Source organism: Lepidothrix coronata, unplaced genomic scaffold (genome assembly GCF_001604755.1).
Source record: "Lepidothrix coronata isolate B3197 unplaced genomic scaffold, Lepidothrix_coronata-1.0 Scaffold32, whole genome shotgun sequence".
NCBI lineage: Eukaryota > Metazoa > Chordata > Aves > Passeriformes > Pipridae > Lepidothrix > Lepidothrix coronata.
Genome location: NW_016690212.1, coordinates 3,562,574 through 3,584,570, shown reverse-complemented (window position 1 = coordinate 3,584,570; position 21,997 = coordinate 3,562,574). Strand labels below are relative to the sequence as shown.

The 21,997-nt window shown below is 44.3% G+C and overlaps 1 protein-coding gene across 2 annotated transcripts in view; it reads left to right on the top strand.

Moving 5' to 3' along the window:
- Positions 1–21,997, top strand: part of LOC108495571 (sucrase-isomaltase, intestinal-like) — a 58,101-nt gene that overhangs the window by 1,421 nt on the left and 34,683 nt on the right. Inside the window, exons 2-7 of one of the 2 annotated variants that reach the window (XM_017811389.1) lie at positions 1,442–1,676; positions 2,122–2,224; positions 2,312–2,457; positions 11,563–11,731; positions 12,322–12,418; positions 13,203–13,315. In XM_017811389.1, coding sequence (XP_017666878.1) covers positions 1,442–1,676; positions 2,122–2,224; positions 2,312–2,457; positions 11,563–11,731; positions 12,322–12,418; positions 13,203–13,315 — 863 coding nt within the window. Of the gene's footprint in view, positions 1–1,267; positions 1,677–2,121; positions 2,225–2,311; positions 2,458–11,562; positions 11,732–12,321; positions 12,419–13,202; positions 13,316–21,997 lie in introns of those variants that run through there. The other variant, XM_017811388.1, reaches the window with a different exon arrangement.

Sequence of the window (21,997 nt, the reverse complement as noted above, 5' to 3'; positions counted from 1 at the left end):
AGAGAGCAGTCAGCCTGTGGGACATCACTCTCTGCCCCAGAAAACAGAAGTGGAAGCCAGTCCTGCCTGCCAAGCAGCTGGTAAAGGTTTTCAACCAGATAATTCCTGTTAATTCCTGCCTTTAGAGGAGGATATGAGGTGCTGTGGCAGCGAGTAGCGAGCTCTGCTGAGCATCCTGGGAGCATCAGACCTGCGTGTCAGATGTTCCCATATAGAAGGGAGGATGAGAGTTTTCTCAAAAGAAAAATGTAGATGGCACTCAGCTCCTGCTTTTCAGCATTCTCATCCCCCACATGGAAATCAACTCTGGCATTGCAGCATGATGGCATTCTCTAGTGAATCTACTAGATTTATTCTGTAAATTTTTCCAGCATGTATAATTATTGCTTGTGCACATCTGCTTGTAAAGTTCATTCTATGGAGAAGCCCAGACTGCATCAGCAATCACGTTTTAGGCTTTCAAGCACACAACAGTCCACATGAAAGAAAAATTAAAGCAAAGGTGTTAGTCATTTTATATCAAAGAGCAATTATTGTTCAAGTAGATTTAATCTTTAAATATTGCCGAAATGACTAAAATGACATAAATTAGCATCAAAATAAGTATGCTGCCTGAAGTATGCCTGCTCGCTCTCAGAATATTTGCTAACAATGGTTTGTCAGCATGGCAGAGAGCTGGTCTTGTGGTCCCTCTGCTCTTGAGAGGCTCACAATGTGCAGAGGGACTACAGGACTTGACCTTCAGCTGTAAAAAAGAAAATATTTAGCATCTTACTAAGGTTTTCTTTCAGGATGATTCTGCGAGTGACTAATATGTGCCTTTTCTTTTACTGGTGGCATCTCCCCTTTACTTGTAACCCTACTGTATCAACACAAACTACTAATACTACGTGTATATCATAGTCTTTTGATATAGAAAAGAAACCCAATACAAACGTGTATATATAATCAGTATTTTCTATTTATATCATACATGTTGATATCACATATTTGTATCTCTAAAGATAGATAACCTCTGTGTATAACACGAGAATAAATAAACAGAAACTATAACATTTTAATATCAATAGCAGGCCTTGCCAAAGCATCCCTCCTGTTCAGCCAGCCTGCAGAGTTGCTCTCACGCCTCACCAGGAGCTTCATTACCCTGCTATTTAACTTTCCATGAGTATTTCAAGCAAGTCGTGCTTTAGCTGAGCACAAGCAGCTTTGAGAGCTGAATAATACAGACCCACTGCCTCAACTTGTAAAAGAAAGTGGCTGTTGCTCTTGCTCTGTCATGAGCAGGCTGCTCTGCTGCCATCTTAGTCCAAGGGACCATGGGTGTCGGCCCTAAAACAGGGAAAAAAACACATGAAAAACAAACTGAAGAAGTTTGTATTGTTGTGGGGTTTTTTTAACGTGGTTCTCTGCTGCTCTGACTGTTTTTCCCTGTGCCCAGCCCTAGGCGGGTGCCTTGGCTCCAGCCGGGATGCGCAGTGCCCTGGGGCCGTTGCAGTGAAGAAGCGCATCGACTGCCACCCCCAGCCGGGCGCGTCCCAGGAGGCCTGCGAGGCGCGGGGCTGCACCTGGTGCAGCACCGATGTGCCCAACGCTCCCTGGTGCTTCTTCCCTGAGGACAGTCCCTACGGCTACTCGCGGGCTGGGAACATCGAGAAGACAGACAAAGGCTGGAGGTGAGTGTGTGTGGCTCCTCAGGTGCTGCTGGCTGGCACTGCCCCACCGCTGCCGCCCTGGGGGCTCTCGCTGAAGATCTCCCCCAAGCTGCTCCGATACTCACGCTCAGCTTGTGACAAGGAGGGTAATGGGCACGTTTCCCTGTGCATATGCCATGGAACTGGGGCTCTGTGTTCTCACCACACCACTGGTGAGGAAGTCAGGCAGGGGCACAGGCTGGTCCCTCCCACCCTGGTAGCTGTGTCCCGGGAGACTCTGCGGTCTCCTTGCTTTGGTGGCACCTATTTATCGATTAACATCAAGGACAGCATAGGCTGACCTCAGGGATAATTTCTCTTGACAATGAAATAATGATTTATTTTGAAAGAGCTGACAGAATAGCTGGGTTGTTTCCCCAGCTCTCCCCAGGGTGGTCTCAGCCAGTGATCAATGTTTCCACTCCAGGGTCACACTGAACAAACGCCAGTCCTTGTCCCTGTTTGGAAATGACATTTCCCCGATCGTCTTGGAAGCGGAGTTCCAGACAAAGGACAGACTCCGGTTCAGGGTGAGCATTTGAGGGGTTGGAATAATTTAACCAAAGCAATGCACACTGAGTAGTGAGTTAACCTGCTCCCTCCTCACCTTGCTTTAGCTCTATGACCCCAACAAGCAGAGGTTTGAAGTCCCGCTCAAGATCGAAGGTCCTGGGGTTACCGCCGAGGAAGCCAACTATGAGGTGGAATTCTCGGAGGACTCCACGCACTTCACAGTCAAGAGGAAAAGCACTGGCACTGTGCTGTGAGTACTAGGGGTGATTCATGTTGCTTTTTGTAGAAATTAGGTGTCATGGGGCAACCACTGTTTCCTCACACCCTAGTGCTTGGGTCTGTGAGACAAAGGGGTCAAAAGCAAACTGGATGTGGTATAAATGCAGATTTATGCCTTGTCCCTGAAGGACATTCATTATTAATAGGAGTATGTGCCTGTATAACAATCATCTACATATATGTATAAAAGGATATTCAACAAGTCAAATAACTTTTAAGGCTACAATATCATGGCTTGGGAAGCTGGTAGACTCAACTCATCAATGCACTGAACTATGATTTCTGAAATTTGAGGTGTCAGGAGCTGAGCTTTGAATCTCCCGATTCTCTCCAATAGGCAAGTCTAGGTAACTAAACCTCAAAGCCACAAAGGCCATAAGCCTCTAACTTCCACTGATGTCAGTGAATGGCATTGTCCCTCTGCAAAAATATCATTTGTATTCTCAAGTTGGTACTGTAAGTTTAACTTCAGCAGAAGCTCCCCTCACTAACAAATGTCAACAGGTGTCATAATATCCCCTTCCATCAACATATCTATAGTGTGTAATGCTACTTAGGAAGAGAGTCCCAGTCAAGGTGCACTCCTGCCAGCTGCTTTTGGGAATGGTACAAGGAGCAGTGTAAGGATGGCTTAACATGAGTGATGTAAATAAGACAATACAGCCTCTAGAATGGTCTGCAGATGGAACTGCCATGCTGGGTTTTTAATGAGCTGACCATCCTTTTAAGTTACAGTCTCATGGCATCTCCTTATACATGACATAGTCAATTCTGTAAAGTTTTCGTTTTGCAAGCTATTGTAAATGAATGTATTATGCATTACTCCAATAACAAAAATAATTTAATTTCTCATTAGACTTAACAGTTCTGTGTAAACAGTGGACTAATGTTAAAGGCCCAGTTTTCTTCCCCTCATAATAAGAGGTTTCTGTAAAGGCTTATTAATTGGAATGCTGATGAAAGAGGTGAATGCAAGAGGCAGAGGAGCACAAGTTGGTCCCCACTGAGCAGGTTTCCAGGGGGGCACATTCACTGGCCTGCCATGGGCCCAGGGAAGCCTCTTCTATAGCCCTGGCAGTGGGGCACCCCTTGTCCCCCAAAGCCAGGGCTCAGCAGTGGCACAGGTATGGGGTGCAGCAGTGCTGTGCTGCAGAGCCTGGGGAGGCAGAGGGCAGCCTTGGTTAGCAGCATCTGTGCAGCACTTGGCAGCAATGCTCCGCTCTCAGACATCCCCATGGGAAATCATACACTGCCTTCAGGCAGCTAAAAGAGTGCTCCTGAAAGCCAGATGACCCCCAAAAGAGGAAATTGCGGGTGAATATAATGCACAGTTAATAGGTTTTATCCTGCAAACAATAGCAGGGCTGCTACCAAAAGATTCTCTTCAGGAGAGACACAGGATTTTGCATATGTTGCTGGGAATTTTTATTTCATGTGAAATGGCACAGCAGATACTATAGACTGAAGGATCCTGTCAGGGAACCATTCCCCTCGCAGCTGAATCATATTTAGAGTTATATTCCCTGTCTGAGTAGCAAAAATGCTTTCCTTTCATTTGCTTGCCTGTCCATCCTGTCAGAGTGAGGGAATGCAAGTGCTCAGGGATAGCTCCACAGCCCATCTTAGAGGGATTTGCAACCTCCTTAGCCACCAGAAGTGCTGTGCAGATGGAAACCTTTCAAAACAGGAAAGCAGGTTATATATTCTGGCCTAAAAGCCGTGGCTGGCTGCATTTGCTTCACTGTGGAGGATGAACCCTCAGCAAGCAGCGTTATAGGAGCATCGCCATCAGTGGCTGCACTTGGCTGGCTGGGTCCAGAGGAGCACTGGTGGCATATGGCATGTTAAGTACATTTTCATGTTAGTTCAACCTGCCCAAAGGCAGGTTTGTTTGCTAAAACCCAAATCTTTTCCTCTGGGCTCCCTCCAGAGTTGGTGCTGCAGGGCACCCAGCCTGCCTGGGCCAGGCACCAAGATTGACAGCTGGTGGTCTCTGTGGCCACACCAGGTTAGGGCAAGTGCTCCTGAGAAACAGGCAATTGCCTAACACCTGGAAAGACTTCAGCCTGCTATTTTAAGATGTGAATGGCCATGGCCTTGCTGTCTCAATGAACAGCCGAATCAATCATATGCACACAAATACTGCTTAGAACAGTTGATGTGGGCAAATAAAGCCTCTTCAACAGGTGCTGCAGTTGCACTCCCCAGGTGTGAGTGGATAATAATTTGTGTCTGCACCAAGTCAGGTAGGAGTGCTCTGCTGGACCTTTTAACATCCCTGAGGAACTCTTTCTCATCCTAAAGCAATCCCAAATCCTCAGATATCTGTTTTACATGATGCTTCTTACCCCTTGCTAGCAGCTCCACACTGGTGGATGATGAACCCCCCAGAAAAGCCTAAATTCCCTCATGATCCCCAGTGTACTCAGGCCCAGATGACAGTCCACCTAGGGACAGAGCAGTCTGTGCCGAGTAGAAACATGGGTTTGGGCTGTGCTTTCAAAGTCCATGTCTGTATTTCCCTACTCCCCTTTCCATGGTGCAGTCTGTCCTGACATCCCTGTCTTTGCGCCGAAGGATTTGAAGCACTGGGGTAGCTGATGGCAGGCTCCTGTCTGTCAGCTTGATAGAAAACCCTATCTCTGCTCTACCACTCATGTACACAAAGCCTCCTCCTCGTGAGGAATGATTTAATTCCACATTGGAAATGCTAAAGGGAAGAGGCAGAGAAGGCTTTTTAGTATTCCTGAATGTGCTTTACTTGCTGCACACGAGAAGACTTTGCCATAGCTGAGCTACCCAAGGAGGGCAGGACAAACTTAGAGCTCCTTGTAATCACAATAAAAGGAGAGAGGAATAAATTATGTGAGGGGAGAGACATTAACAGCTGATTGCAAACCTCATGCAGAGCCAGGAGCAAGAATAAAAGGCCAAGTCCTGCTATATTTTCAGCTTGCTCCAAGATAATCAAGTGACAGCCACTGCTTCACCTGCATGGGACGAGAATTAGACAGGGTCAGGTAGGGAGATGATCCAGGTGCTGCTGGGGGCTTCCAGAACCAGGACCTCTTGGGCTGTCTCCCTTTCTGCTCCCAGTAATGCCTCCTTCTTACCTTTCTCCTTCTCTCCCACTGCTGTTCTGTTCTCTGTTCCATCCCACCCTCCCCGCTCCTGCTCCTGCTCCTCTTCTTTACCCTCTCCAATGCTCCTGCTGTTTCACTGGTAGCCAGGGAACATCCTTTTCTGTGCCAGTAGCTCTCCAAAGCCATGGGGGTGAAGAGGTGTCATGTCCATGCATTCACTGGCAAGGTGCCAAGGGGCTCAGATGAGACTCAGGGGCAGACAAAGCTCCCACTCCCATCCAATGTCAGGTATTTTCTGGTTTTTTTGTGGGGAAAACCAGAAACCTGAATCTGATTTAAGGTTGCAAGTCACAGTTCTGAACCATGAGAGACAGGGACTGGGGACTGAGTCTCCTGTCCCGGAGGTGAGGCTCCCAAACTGACATCTTTGTGGGACAGCAGAGGCTGCAGGGAGCCCCTCCCCACTCCCATCATACTTGGAAAATAACTGTTTTGGTAAATTGGTGTGATCAATGGCAAAACGCTTTGTCAAGAGATTGCTTTAGTTTAGCAAATCCTTGCTCACAATATCCTAGTTGATCTTGCAGCTCTAACAGGAAACTCTCCTATTGTCAGCCAGGTTTATTGTTTACAGTAGTAAAAACAGGAGAGAAAATACTGTGTTGTAGTAATGCAGAGAGAGAACTAAACAGCCTCTGTATTGTTTTGTAGCACATGCACTCAGGTTAAGTGCTATTCTCCTTCCTGCTCCTGCCACACTAACAACAGCAACCACTGGAGGAGGTAGTATCAAGAGTGAGCATGAAGGCTTTGAGAAAGCATACACTTCCTCAAGAACAGAGAGTAAAAGACCGGGAACTGTTTGCCCTAAGACAGTGATAAATAACAAATCGTTTTGCAGTGTGTGATTACTCTGTGGGACTCGTTGCCCCAGGGCAGCAGTGACATGGGAGGCTTAGCAGGATACACATTCACGCACAATAAAACATCATCTGTAGGGAAAAAAAGCAAAACAACCCAAACTATTTTTGACTCCATGTTTCACAACATCATTTAATCCTATGAAAACAGCCAGAAACTTCCTCCATAAGCAGATTATTGCAAGACTGGCTCTGAGTGACATCTTATGCCTTCCTTTGTGATATCAGGCCTGGGCCATTGTTGGAGACAGGCTGCAGAGGGACGAACTACTGATTTGATTCTCCACTTTAATATCCTGACTTTTCCTTCATGATGTCATACAAATAATGGAAGGCAGAACTTTTTTTTCCAAACCAGATATGGGCTACTTTCTCTCTATTAAGAGTTTGGAGTACCTTGTTTCCTATCATTTGGGAATATATGGCACAAATAACCAAAATCTAATCAAGATTTTCCCTAATTTCCAAGAAGGCTGCTGCAGAGTTCAGCTGCCTTTTTTATTGATTGTGATAGTAAGCACAGACGCCACTTACCATGAAGACATTTTTACATAGGCAAGGCTATTAGAATGATTTATAAAGCTATTGTCTTAAACTGCAGTTTTGCTGAAGGCCACAGGAGCAAATTGTATGCATCATGGGTAGCTTGGGTTTGTTCCTAGTTTGTAAGAGCTATTATTTTAGTCATCTAATCATTAAGATTTATGTTACATAGGCAAGAAGTATTGTGTAGGGCTATCACTTATCCAAGTGTTTTTCAGAAGAGAAATAAAGCATTATATATCCAGCCACTTATAGGACATCCTGATATCACAACAATGAATACAGTAGAAGTAGAGCAGAACTGTGTCAATAGCTGTAAATATACCCTGCCGTTCTTTTTTTAAAAAATGTCATGTTTATGGAAAATCTGTTGGTTACTCATGCTGACTTTCTCCACCTATTTGATAAATCACCTTCAAAGTAAGACATGCAAGTAAAAATTCATTCTTGGTGTGCCTTCTGCAGTCCAGTGGTGTCCCAAGAATCACAGCTAATAAGGAATACAGCTGTTGTGAAACAGTGTGTTATGGTTTAACCCCAGCTGGCAACTAAGCACCATGCAGCTGCTGGCTCACTGCCCCTCCAAAAGATGGAGAGAATGGCAAGAGTATAAGTGATAAAACTCATGGGTTGAGATAAGAACAGTTTAATAATGGAAAGAAAATATAATAATGATAATAATTATAATTATAATTATGATTATAATAACAGCAAAAGCAACAACAATAATAATAATAATAATGAATTAAAAAGAAAATAACAGAGAGAAAAATAAAAACCGAGAACGAGAAGTGATGCAAATGAAAAGAATTGCTTACCACCAGCAGATTGATGCCCAGTCAGTCCCTGAGCAGCAGTCTACCAGCCAACCTAGTTTTATTGCTCAGCATGAAGCCATATGGTATGGAGTATCCCTGGAGTCAGTTGAGGTCAGCTGTCCCAGCTGTGTTCCCTCCCAGCTACTTGCACTCCCCCAGCCTACGCACTGGTGGGGCGGCGTGAGGGGCAGCAAAGGCCTTGACTCTGTTAAGCACTGCTCAGGAATATCTAAAACATCCCTGAATTATCAACAGTTTCCAGCACAAATCCAAAACACAGCCCCACGCCAGCTACTATGAAGAAAATTAACTCCAGCCAAAACCAGAATTCAGTGTCTCAAGTCTCCTAATTCTGGAGGTTTTGTAAGACCACTTTTAGAAATGCCACCAACTGCTTGCTCACAGCAGGTGAGTCAGTGCTTTGAGCCATTGTACACATTGCTTTTATTGGTCTCAACAAACCTCAACAGAGCAAGGTTGTTCAACCAGGTAAATCCTCATGTCCGGTTCGTATTACAAAGGATTGATGATTGCACTCCTGAAAACCATTTTGTACTGCCTGACTAAAAGTCATGCCCCTCTAACATTGTGACAATGTCAGTCATAAACTACAACATGAACAGGATGTTTTATCTATCTGCCTACCCACCTTCCTTTAATACTACTTCCTTGGTTGCTGCAGTTATGTTTCATCCTGGTGGCCAGTGGGTTGACTGCTGGGTATGAGACTAGTTCCCTTGCTGGCCAAAAATGTTAATTTTTACACAATCTTTTTAATCTGAATCATTCTTTTTTTCCTGATAAGAGGTTAAAAATTAGAGAGATTTACTCTTGAGTGTAGTGCACAGTGTTTGGAAGAAAATGTTAACTTTTATCAGTCAGACTCCCTGGACAGGCCTCAGCTGACTGTTTGCAGGCAACAGACCAGACAAATGTTAAAGAGGCCAGTTTGTATTTTCATGGGCAGGAGTGTCCTCACTAACAGACACACTAACAGGTTAAGACTTTCAGCAGTGAACACGTGTGCAGCTATTACTTCTTGTGCAAAGAGAAGGATTCTTGTCCTCTCAGGCTTTGCCATGTCTAACTGCTGGTAGGGGTTGAATTTTTGACAGTGAATGACTGTTCAGTTGTATTTTTAGACTTTTTTTAGATCCCTTCTGTTGTCCATTAGAGCAGTGTTATGGTTCATAGGACTCTTGGAGGAGAACCACGCAAATTCCTGCACACAGTATGTCATTTTATGCTCTCTCCTGTTTTGTTCCTTCTGTCTGGTTTAAACCAGCAGGAGGGGAGGTGGGAGAAATAGAATATTTTTGTTTATTGTATCCAAATGTTTAAGGAATGACAGACATAGTTTTTTCATTTAAATGATCACTCTTTGCCAACACCACACCAGCAAACACATAAAGTAACACAACAGCCTACCACAGTGCTCTGTAGAGCAAAAGGACTCTGGAAGCTGCTTGGGAGTGGAGGCAGAGAGAGGTGCCAGGGGAAAACCTGACCATGCTGTCCTCTGGATGGAGATAACATAATGATGCCCAGAAAAAAAGAGAGAGTCATTACCAGCCTTTTTATGTCCTGGTTAATGCTATATTTAGTGCATAGCCGTGCTGGCGCATGGAGGTCTAAGGAAAGAGGAGGTTGCTGGGGAGCAATGGCTGGTGACACCACATGGGGAGCTGCACTGGTGGGGGTGGCAGCCCTCGGAGAGCTGAGTGATGGAGGGGTGCAGAGCAGGGCACTGTTTTGGCAATGTCATGCAGAAGTTGGGTACATGACAGTTGCCTGAAGCAACGCATGAGTCATAAAAGAGTGTCTCCATGACATATAAAGATATGGTGGGGCAGAGAGTTTGTTCTTAGGATTGTGGTTTGCACCACCCCAGTGATTCTACTGGTTAGGGAGGGGAGCTGCTGAGCTGAAGGAGTACTTTAATGCCATGGTAACACTAATTGCTCTCATGATGAGAAATGTCAGTGCTGTAATGTGGATACTACAAATGTACAAAGCCTCATGTCCTCTGAACAGACATCATGGAGAGTGCTCAATGAGTTAGGACAGATATTTAAGCTCTTCCCAAAGCATTTTCCCTCTGGCAGCCTTTGCTTTTTGCATAACCCTGTGGTCTGCTCAGAGCAGTGACCATTCCTGCCTTGGCACAGGGCAGAGCTGTGTGACAGCTCTCCTTTGGACAGGAATATAGCTCCAGAGCCCACCCCTGTTCCAACACAGCAGCAGCCTCTTGCAGAAAGGCCTCTCTTTGCCAAGGGCTGGATCTAATTTTCAGGGATATTTTGTGTCCATAGCCCTCCTAAAAGAAAACAATCTTATTTGGTGCTGCGTGTAGGTGGAGAAGCTGATGGAAGGAAGGGAAGGAGGGAGGGGTTCCTGCTGAAAAAAAAAAAAAATCAAGAGCTAAATAAAATTCTTATTTTTCCTGCTTGTAAGAAAGACCAAATAGACTTTTAAAAACATACGTGGACCCTTCAGTATGTGTACTTGACTTTGGATTTGTGTGCTTGACTTCGGATTTGTCTGGGACAATCTAGGGATAGATTGTGCCTGCTTTTTGCTTGGAGAGGCAAAAGAGTGTCTTGAGCGTCCCAGTGAGTGGCTGTCCTTGCTTCCTCATTGGGAGAGTAGGCCAGTGTAGTGGGGGCAGTTGTGCCCTCCCAGTCCTCCCAGCAGCAGGGACTTGTCCCCAAACAGGGGTACTGGTGGCATGGGTGGCAAGCCACTCATCAGGGAGTGCTCCCCTCGTGGGGGTAGCGCTGCTCCCCACCGACACAGCCCACCTTCCTCTTCTCTGATTTACTGGTCAGTTTGATCAACCATTTAATTTTGTCAAAATCATTGACAGAAGACCATTAAAAGGAGAGTTATGCCACTTCTATGCTTCATGGTTTGGGCTCATTTATTTTAATTAGCTGTAACAAATTCGTGGTTAAACAAGGCTTGAGAGGGTACTATTTAAATGTGGTACTCATGGCATACACAGGACCATTAATAAAACACTTCTCCACAGCTTGACTATTTTCTCCCCCATCTAGCTCACAGCTTATCATATCACTAGAGATAGGAAACAGAATGTAACACCTAATTAAAATGTGAGCCTGTGTCCACAGATGAGTCAATAGAAATAAAGGCATTAAGCTAGTGAGAGAAGCAGGAGAGAGTCATCACAATAAAAAAAACTTGTTCAAGCAGACCCTGGAGGAAGCGATGCTCCTACCTTAGGCACCTGCATGAAGTTAGGGATAACATGAGGTATTCAGGTCCTGATACAGAAAAACATTAAAAACTAAAAGCTGATAAAAAGTAAATGTCTGTTTTTCTTATTAAGAATTCTGAACTCCACTGTGTAATAACAATTTTTAGCCGTTACCATTGGTTGTCATAGAAATATCACAAGCAACCACTTATTTTGGTAATAGATTTATAGATAGTGTCTTCTGTTATTTTAGTTGTTCATTTCCAAAATTATATTGATGCATTTTTTGAATAAGTAGATGAGATATCTGAGCCATCGCAAGATGAATTTAATGTATGTTAGGTTAAGCATTTCAGAGGCATGCATAGAATTTAATGGTTTTTTAATATTGTTATTCTCCAAAAGACATAAAAAGTAAAAATAGCCAGACATGAATTTAAAATTATACGTACCAAAGATAAGCAAACTAATCATGTCTCTCTCTGTTTGTCACAGGTGGGACAGTCCCCTGGTCGACCTGTTCTTCTCCAACCAGTTCCTTCAGATCACCACTACTGTGCCATCCACTTCTGTGTATGGATTTGGTGAACATGAGCACCCGACCTTCAAACACAACATGGACTTCAGTACCTATGGCATGTACGCCAGGGATCAGGCACCAACGGTAATTCAGTTTACGAGCTTGTATCACCAAAAGGAGGTGGCAAGCATGGAGCCTCACAAGTTTTGCAGATATCATCAGTTTTAATTAAATTACAAAGCCATGAGTCATTTTGAGGGTACTTTGAAACCTTTCATCAGAAACTTTCTCACAGTGCAGTTTTCAGAAAAACTATTTTGTGTGCCAATATTCTGGTTCAGAAAAGCATTGAATTTCATGCTCAGATCAATCCCTGTTCATCCAAACAAGATGGACTTCAGCAGGACTCATTAGATATTTGGCTAAACTGGAATCAGTGGTTGATGAGTCTGTTTTAACTAGCAAGTGATTCTTACCCATGCCATTTTGGAGGGTTTGGCAGAATATAAAAGGTTTAACTCAGAAAAACTAAAAAGTGCCATTGTGACGAGGCATTAAAAATAACTCTTTTCTATTAATTTAACTTCACACCAGTTTAGGTGAAAAAATCCGCCACCTTTCAAAACAAGTCTAACTATGAATGAATTTCCTTGTCTATAGATATGTAGCTACCTAACAAAAACTATGAAAAATAGCAGAGTCAAGCCATACGTCATCTGCCTTTTATGTTTCAGTCATTTGCCAACCTCTATGGAGTTCACCCTTTCTACATGTGTGTAGAACCTGACTCCAATGCCCACGGTGTTCTCCTTCTGAACTCCAATGCACAAGGTAAAAAGATATATGGATTTCCTATATGGACTGCATACAGAAAGATCAATAAGTATATAAAACTGCTTTAGTGATTGCTTTTTCAATGTGATACAAATATGAGTGACTGTTCCCTAACTAAGCTTCCAGGAATTGCTCTAGAGTTTTCAAAAGGGTTTCATTAGAATGACTGTTTAACAAGGTAAGGGATTTTCAGAGAAAATATATGCTAAACTTTTTTTTGGATATAGATATACATAGAGGGAAAGAAGAAGGTGTAGGAAATTTCCTCTGAGATTGGCGTAACTAAATCAAATCAATTTAAGTTAGTCCTATATTTTATATGTGCAGAATAGTTTTGTAAGTTGCCATGGTCACCTTACTTTATTAATCTAGTGGTATAATTTCAGAAAAGGGGAATCTTCACGCAATCTATAAAATCAGTTTCCCCTGGCAAGCAGTGGCTTCCAATAAGAAGATTAAAATAGCATAGAGGAACCCTAAACACAAGTTTGTTGGTCCTTTTTATATAAATGAAATTTAGACAAATGGATCTATGCAATCTCCTCTCTGTGGGATTCTGTGATTTATTGCTGCATAATGCCAGTCTGAATGCCTCTTAAACACTGACAGTGTTGGAGCATCAACCACATCTTTAGGAAGCCTGGTCCAGTGTTTGACCACCCTTTTGGTAAAGAAATGCTTCCTAATGTCAAGTCTCAACCTCCCCTGATCCGTTCTTGACCCATTCTCATATATAGTGCAGAGCTGGTTTGTACTGAGAACCTGTTTTTTTCCCTTTTAGATGTTACTCTGTCTCCAAACCCATCTTTGACTTTCCGGACTATTGGGGGGATCTTTGACTTCTATCTCTTCCTGGGACCGACTCCCGAAAATGTCATTCAGCAATACACTGAGGTTAGTAGAAAAGTGCATAGGGCACATGGGGCAGTGCCTTGTAACAAAGTCCCATCAGGATCTGGTAGTATTAGGTTGTGCAGCCAGAGCATTGTCATGATCTGTTTGTACAAAGCTGTAACTTCAGATCCATGAGAAAACTGGCATATGCTCAAGCATCTGTGAGCCGTCCGAGCGTTGCAGGCTGGCTGGGTGTTCAGTGCACATCTCCAGCCTTTCCTGCAGTATTTCAGAGTGGGGTTCAGGAGTCCATTAAAGGGATGCAATGATTCGAAAAGAATCTGTTTTAAGCTTACTCTTCTCTTGGCTGTCATAATTTCAGTCTTTGCTGTATGACCACGACTGTATTTTGACACTGTGGATGGAGAAAAACTAGGCAGAACACAGATGGGAATGTTGGGGAACTTTACATCTGCTGGATTTCAGAGGTGTTGGATGGACTTTAAAGGCTTTAAGCCTTTATTTGCCAGTGGAATTGCCTGTTGATTTTGGAGCCATCAGCGTATTTTAGTAATGAAACCCCATGTAATTGCATTGGAGAGTATAGATGTGAAACAATACATTTACTGCTGTCTCACAGAGTGTAACTACTTTCTTTCCAATTGCCTAATGTTTTCCAGAGAACCAAGACTACACACACAGATAGCTGTTTTGGAAATGTACATGCAATTCTTACCTAGTGAGGACTGCGCAGAAAAAAAGTAGCAGATAACATGTTTTCTCTCATCACCAAATTCCAGGTGATGCGTTAACTGGGCCTTTGCACAGAAAATTGCCACCTCAGACCTAGGCTCTGTACATAAAGAAATCAGTGTCAAGTTTAAAGCATGTGGAGTAAAGCTGAGAAGGGGCATGCTACTGTGAGGAGGGGTCATGTGTGCAGACCTTGAGGATTAGGCTGCAACTGAAGTGCTAAGCAGCCTATGGTAGAGCATCCCAGGGCTGGGCACTCAGAGCTCACAGTGAGATGTGCATGTGCTTTGCCTTCCCCTGCAACACTCCTCAAAGGGGCCTGAGCTCTGATTTTTAGCAAATCTTTTGTCTTTCCTGCCTTTTTAAAGCCTCCATATCCTCTGATTGCCTTCTTTTAAAGTGCCTGAAATGGGAACAGAAATACTGTGGTTCAGACTAAGGGAAAAAGAGTATTCAGCAGAGAAGGAAAGTATTGCTGGTTTCTGTTTTGGTGATGTAAGGGATAAGACTTGCTCATGCTGCTGTTTTGGGAAGGCTGGAACCTCCCCAGGGTGGTGGGTTCTGTTAGACCTTCCTTTTCCAGGCAGAGGTTCAGGTTGTGCCTCCCAGAGAGGTGGGAGGCTGATGTGTCCCTCCATGTCCCAGAGCAGGAGCAACTGTTCTGTTGCTTGTAAGTTTTCAGCTCCCTCTGCAGATTGTCCCCACCAGTTACCTGTCATGGTTTAACCCTGGCCAGCAACTCAGCTGCTCGCTCCCACCCCCTCAGTGGGATGGGGGAGAGAATTAGAAGGGTAAAAGTGAGAAAATTCGTGGGTTGAGATGAAGGCAGTTTAATGGGTAAAGCAAAAGCCATGCATGCAAGCAAGGCAAAGCAAGGAATTCATTCACCACTTCCCATGGGCAGGCAGGTGTTCAGCCATCCACAGGAAATGGGGAAATGGCTGAACATGTAACTGTTACTGGGAAAGACAAACACCATCACTCCAAGTGTTCTCACTCTCTCTTCTTCTTCCCCCAACTTTATATGCTGAATATGATGCCGTATGGTCTGGAATATCCCTTGGATCAGTTGGGGTCAGCTGTTCCCACTGTGTCCCCTCCCAACAACTTGTGCACCCCCAGCCTCCTCACCTGGTGAGGTGGAAAAAAAAAAATCCTTGAATTATCATCACTGTTTTCAGCACAAATCCAAAACACAGCCCATACCAGCTACTATGAAGAAAATTAACTTTATCCCAAGCAAAACCAGCACACACCACCTCTGATCCCATTGCCACAGACCACCAAGTAAACAGGTTTTTAACTTACACATGGGTAATAAAACCGAAAAAAAAAAGGAAAAATAAGTAAAGCAACTCTCCCCCGGGCTGCAGCTTTGATCCCTATTTCAGGGGAGTTAGTGCAGCAGTGCAATGGAGATTAGAGCCATCCCTGTTTCTTTTCAAAGTCTTTTGCTGGTGTTTGAAAGCTGCATTTCTGCGGCTTAGCAGGTGGTCAGCAGCTGAAAATAAAATGAGAGAGTTCTCACTCCCCAACTGATGGGTAGTGGCAGCTCACTTTCCACCCCTGTGTCTGGAAATGGAGCTGGAGAAAGAAAACAAGGTAAAGGAGAGCAGTGGGCGTCTCCTAATGAGACATGTCACATGCAGGACCAAAAAATCTCCTGTTCTGTATTCTTTGAGCTTGTGCTGAGCTCTCTAGGGAATCTTAAGGAATGCATGTTAGTAATTTCACAGTGAAATAATAAGTTCTTCAGTAAACATCCTGACATTCCAAGGTCGCAAATGTTACAATTACCATAGTATTAGTCTCTAGGGTAATGATTTGGCTTTTATGTACAAGATCTGTGGGAAGGTGAAGGAGAGAGAAAAGACTTTATTTTTCAATTGTATTTTCTGTCACACTGAGAGGACTTTCCTGTGCAGTCATTGTCATGCTGCAGGGAAGGAGAAGGGGTGGAAAGGAGGAGTGTGACTGATGTCTGCAAGGCACAGCTCAGCTCTCTGGTCTCTCAGCTGTCTGCATGGGTCTCCTCTGGGAATTGTTGTTTTGGGAACTCCTGGCTGCCAGGGACCCTGGTGGGACCAGGCTGCACTGCTGCAATGAGCTTCCAGGGGGAATGACACCCACTTCCCACTTGTGCAAGCATCTGCCCCAAATCACTGCTTTTTGCAGGGACCACCCAATGTATCTCTCCAGGATGTCTCCAGGATGGCAGGGTGGCCAGGTGCCAGGTGGTGCATGGCTGTTGAGAGCAAGGGAGTTGTGTCCAGAGCAAAGTGCTCCACATCTTTCTCAAAAGTTTTGGGCTGTTGCTTTCATTGACACTTCAATATCTGAGCAACCCTTCTGGCCTCTACCCTGCTTGTTTCTGTGAGAGATTTAGGAGCTTAGCTCTGCTCTGTGCTTTCATGTGGCTGCCTCCAAACCAGTGAGTTAGGACAGCTTTGTAACAAAGCTCTTTATTGGGTCTCTGGAGTATGCAAGGTTTCCCTGTGCACCTCTCCAGGTTGCCCCCAGCACCCAGAGGTGGACCATGGACTCTTGCCCAGAGCCACTGGGCCCAGAGCTCCCTGTGTGCTGATCACAGTTGATTGCAGCTGCCCTGTTAGGGCCACCAGTGTCTCTGTGCATCCTTGGAGTGAGGACAGGTGGCAGCCTGGCCCAGGATAATGTGCTTTAAATGGACTCCAAGAGCGAGGCAAGGTGTGGGAAGGGAGCAGAGGGCTAAATGCTGGTGGCTCTGTCCCTCTGCTATGTCTTGTGTGGAGCAGAGGTGAGCTGTAGGATGCATTCTGCCAGTGGCACCACAGTGATAGAGCAGTGACAGCAGCTGTAGGGTGAGTGCTGGGCATAGTGCCATGGGAAGGAGAAATCTCCAGCCTGATTCTGCTGCTCCCTCTTGTCCCTGAGCCTGGCTGTGAGGAGCATTGGTTCTGGCACATCCAAGATGGTCCTGCACATATGTATATGTGTATATATATATATGTATATATATATATATGACAGTGATCACATTTTTCTCCTTCTGCAGAAGAGGTCTGGTATACAGGACAGGTATATAACACAAATCTCACTTTTAATGACAAACATCTCAGTTTACAGGAGGGAGGGGAAAGCAGGAACAAGTTAAAGAGCTCAGTCATTGAGCTGAACCTGGCTAAGGCTCTCTAGTCACATCTGATACCAGACTGCCACTGCCAAGACCACTGGTGGCCTTTCAGAACAGACCAACAGTGCATAGCAGTAGTGTATGAGCTCCATAAGAAGACACTCAGGAAAGTTAGGGTTCAACAAATGGCCATCTAATAGCTCTTGGTGGAGTGAAGGCCTTAAATTTGTTATTTTATCACAAATTATCTGATAACAAGCTTTAAGTGAGCATACTGCATGTCTCCTAATGCTGTTTTCAGAGATAATTCCTGGTTTGCTCCCTCCTTACGGAAGTGTAGGGTAGTTACGGGTGTAAGGGACCTCAGAAGGTCCCCATTCCAGTCTCCTCTTGGAGAGGTAACATGAGAAATCTGCTTGTACCTAGAGTTTATCACAGATGATTCAGTGGGATTCTCACAGCTGAATTCATGGGTCTCCCGAGAAAGAATAAGCAGCTGATAAGTGTTTTGTGCAGCAAAGAACAAGGTTTGAAGGCCATGGCATTGAAAGTCCTTAAAATTTTTAGGTTCCTGAGGTTGTGACCATCTTCTGAATTGTTCGGCAGCTGCAGGGCCTTTCTTCTTGCTCTCCTAAAAGAAAGCTCAGCTTTTGTACATAGACTTTGAGTGAACGTTGCCTTCTGCCTGACTGGTGACCACAGCACTCACCCACTTGCCTTAGCCATAGGGGATGAGGTGGATACAGATACCTGGGCCATAGGAGCACTTGTGAAATTTAGCCATTGTGTGACTATCCAAACACACTATTTCTGTGTCTAAATGCAGAACATTAGTCCACTTGGGGTTTTATAGTTTCCTCCTACAACTCCTCTGTGAAGAAAGGGAGTTTAAGCAAATATTAAGCTTCGAGAGACATTTTGTTTGGCTAGCTAGGGGGCAAGATTAGCAGTCTTTCATGTTAAGTCCCTGTACCTGGATTGCTGGACATCTCAGCTCTTTTGTTAGCATGGGAAAGAATCTCTCTCTCTCTCCAGCCTCTATGATATATAGGGTATAATTTTGCAGCCTTGTCTCTCTCATCAAAGTCTTTGATCACAATGTTAACAGAATAGGATCCTGATTTACTCTATATGATTTATAACCTAGTTTATGTCATTGATGCTCATATTAATAATTTGATTTGTCCAATAAACCAACACAGGGAAAGTGAATACATGTCACCTGCTCCATAGACACAGATTTTAGCTGTAAGATATACATGTTTCCACTGAAATTTGTTCTTACTGTAAAACACTTCCAGGATACCTCCTAGATACATCAATTCTCAGGTGCATCTGAAAAAAGTGAAAAAAATACACATAATGCCAAGTTATGTAAACATGGAAAGACTAACAGTGAATTTATTAAACAAAATCAGGAGTTATTTAAGAAACAAGTGCAGGAGGAATTCTGGAACAGAAAATAGAATCTTTCTTTTTTTTACTGCTTCTGCACTACCCTATCTTTGCTGTTTTTTTCTCAGTTTGGATAACCCATATGTTTGCTGTTTCTGCATTTTCCTCCCTCAGTTCCCTTGCCATACCCCATTTACCTTTTCTGATTCTATGGGAATCAATTTTGCCAAGCAGGCTTTCTCTGCCTTCTGCACTTTATGATCATTTGTATGCAGAATGCAATCTATATGAATTAACTAGATCCTAAATATATATCAAATCCAAACTTGAGTTTTCAGGTTTGCAAAATTGCATTCCTGCCTCTGCTGATCCATCTGTGAGTAGGTACCATATGTCAGTTACTTTATCAGGAAGCTTCAGGGGGATCCATTAGAGAGAGTCCGCAGCATAATTAGAAAAAAGAACATTTGTTTTCCCAGCTGCCCTGTTTTCATCCTTCCTCTTCAAATGTTCTGCTGGTTTCAATTAAGCTCACCATGGATGCACCAGCCTGGTGAACCCAGAGAATAAATTGCTTTAAAAACTTAGTATTTTACTTGCAAGGTGGATACTTTTCTGTTGGTTCAGCTGTAACCCCAAACTCCTAAAGCAGTGCTATCACAAAATACCATCTCGCTCTGTGGTCCCCAGTGACACAGCACCATCCCACAAGGGTGAGCAGCTGAACCTCAGCAAACCCCTGTGCTGGGGCTGTGCCCTTTGGGAAGGGCTCTGTCACACGGCAGTGGCCACAGCTCCACCTCTGGCCCTGCTGGTGTCCACCTGGGTGCTTGATAGGACATGGGGGAAGAAGCAAATCACCATCCAACTCTTGAACTACACTGTATTGTTGATGTCTCTGACTCCCTAGCCAGGAGTGATCCAGAGTGTCACAGGACTCAGGGCAGGGCTGCCCAGCAATTCCCACTTCCTCTGCCTGGGCTGGTTATCCCTTTCCCATTTCCCAGCCTGCATGGGGAGAGCCAGCAGAATCCATGCAAACATCCTGCCAGGGCACAGGGCTCTGCATTTAGCCACAGGATTAATATTTATCATCTGCTTTTCCCTCTTCCTCTTGTCCAAGGCGAGAAGCCTGTGCACAAAGCATTTTATTTCATTAAGGAGTTCTTTTGTTTTGATCTCTCTTTTTAACCTTGTTTGTAGAGGTCACTCTCTGGTTACAGAAGAGAAAGCAAGGGCAAAATATGCATATGCTTTAGGATCACAAAGTGATCACAAAGGAGTGGGGTTCACAGAGCTCATCTTGCAACCTTTGCTGGTCTAAAACAAACTGCTGCCTCCCCAGGTGAATTTATCCTTAACATGGTGAGTGTGGATGTGAGAGAGAACCAGACTTCTTGCCCCAAGGCTTGCCATGATGGGTTGGACACCTTGGTGCTGGCTCACAGGGTGTCTGGGAGATTATCCTGAACCATCATGGCCCATTCAGCTCTCCGCAGAAGACCCCAGCAGAGCTTGAAAGATGGTCTGGGTGATCAAATGTGTCCACACAAAACTAACCGAAAAATTGAGCTAATGGAAAAAACTAATGACACGTGCAAACAGATGAGAGAGCACCAGAGTAACAATGGTGTGTGTCTGCCCATCAGCCTCTCCCTACATGGTAGGGACCATCTTTGTCTGCGGCCTCTCCTGCAAGGGCACAGCAGTGTTCAGCAAAGGCTGGGTGCCACTGCAGCAGGAACATGCTGCTGATGGCTTGTCTTGCTTCCTCTGCAGAACCCAGCCTCCAGCTGAATTGAAAGAGAAGCAGGTGTTCAGGAAGGTGAAAAGAGTTAAGTCTGGTGGAATGGGACAAGTAGGAGGTGTAGGGGGCAGTTGTGCTGATCAGTCTGAGCATCCCTCCTGGAGAGACTCAAAGCATTTACCTCACCAGTTGTTCTGGCCTCCTCCTGTTTTTTCTTAGGTGAGATAGCAGCATCCCAACTAGCCAAAGCACACTGTAGCTGTAATGTTTAGTGCTCAGGTTTGACTGTGCATTCACAAGCCTTTCTTGTGTGGAAGCATTTTGCCCTGTGCGTTCCCCAGCTCAAGTGCATTAAAACATCCTTGACTATTCTCTGCCTCTGTCCCACAGCTGTTTTTGTGTCTGGTGCACTTTGTACATCCCACCAGCTCTAGCATCTGTGATGTATTTTAGAGCAATTTCAAGTTCAGCTTTGCTTTCCCAGGTCAGACTTCCTGGAGAAAACCCCATAGGAAGGTGTGACTTCATGCAATATATCCCCGGAGAGCTTAGCAATGCAATAGACACAGAGTGCCAGAAGTGCCTTGTTTTATTTATTTAAAGTAGATGAGGTTTAGCTGCCAATACACAACTTTTTTTGTTTTTCAATTCTTAGTATAATTGCTTAACTGTGGAGATCCATGAGGAAATAAGGGAGGAATGGTTATTTAGCCAAAGGGGGACAATATCTGCAACTGATTGATGAGTCATGGGTGCTTACTAGCTACTTATTTTTCACGTATTGCCTGCAAAGGTGTTAGAAATACAAAACAAAGGTTAGTTTCATGGGATTTAACTGAAGTAAGGATTTCAAGAGATATCTCCCAGAAAACACTAGTGTGTACTAATGATGCAATGCCAGATTTCAGTTTATTTGTAGAACAGACACATCATGGTTGCCCGCTGCTTGTCCCAGGTTAACACAACAGCTCTCACCGGGGGAAGCAGAGCAGGATGCCTTGCTTCTCTGTGCTCTCAATTGAGTTTCCTCATGCCATTTACAGATGGATTACATTCAGACAGTGGAAATCAAATATTTATAAAATCATATTTAACTCATTACCTTGTGTTTCAGTTGAGAATTTCAGGACCAAACAGTAACTCTCACCTTGAAGAGTGTTTTCAATGCCTGGCAACGCAAGGCTGTGGTCCAGCAGTAAGAGCAGTCAGCCATAAGTAACTGAATTTCATCAGGGTGGTGTGTAAATATAATTAAAACTTCAGAGAACTCAAATAAACATCAGACTCTTGATGAGTTAGTTCAGCTGTATGTGGCAAGAGAACTTTGCAAAGCTGATGTTGCTGTATATTGTTGGAGATTTGTCTGTTGACCAAGGGGTTTGTGGACTTGGTGGGGGTCAGGTGGCATGAGGATCCACACTGGATTTCTGCTGGCATGCGCCCTGTAAGTGAAGGTACCTGCTACTGTGCAGAGGCTGAGACCTCAGCAAAACTCTCATTTAACATTAGCCTGGGTTTTATAGACTGTGTCTTCCACTGTTCTTAGAAGTGATGCTCAGTGTGGGTATTGCTTGGAGCCTCTGTGAAGGGCAAGGATCCACCAGGAGAAGCACTTTTTTGGAGCCAAGCATACTGTACTGAGAGTTACTCGAAGACAGAAAAGGGTATTTAATAGGTGTATAATGCCTGTGCCATGATCTCTGTGGCTTAAATGATCTGGGAGCCTCTCCTGGTG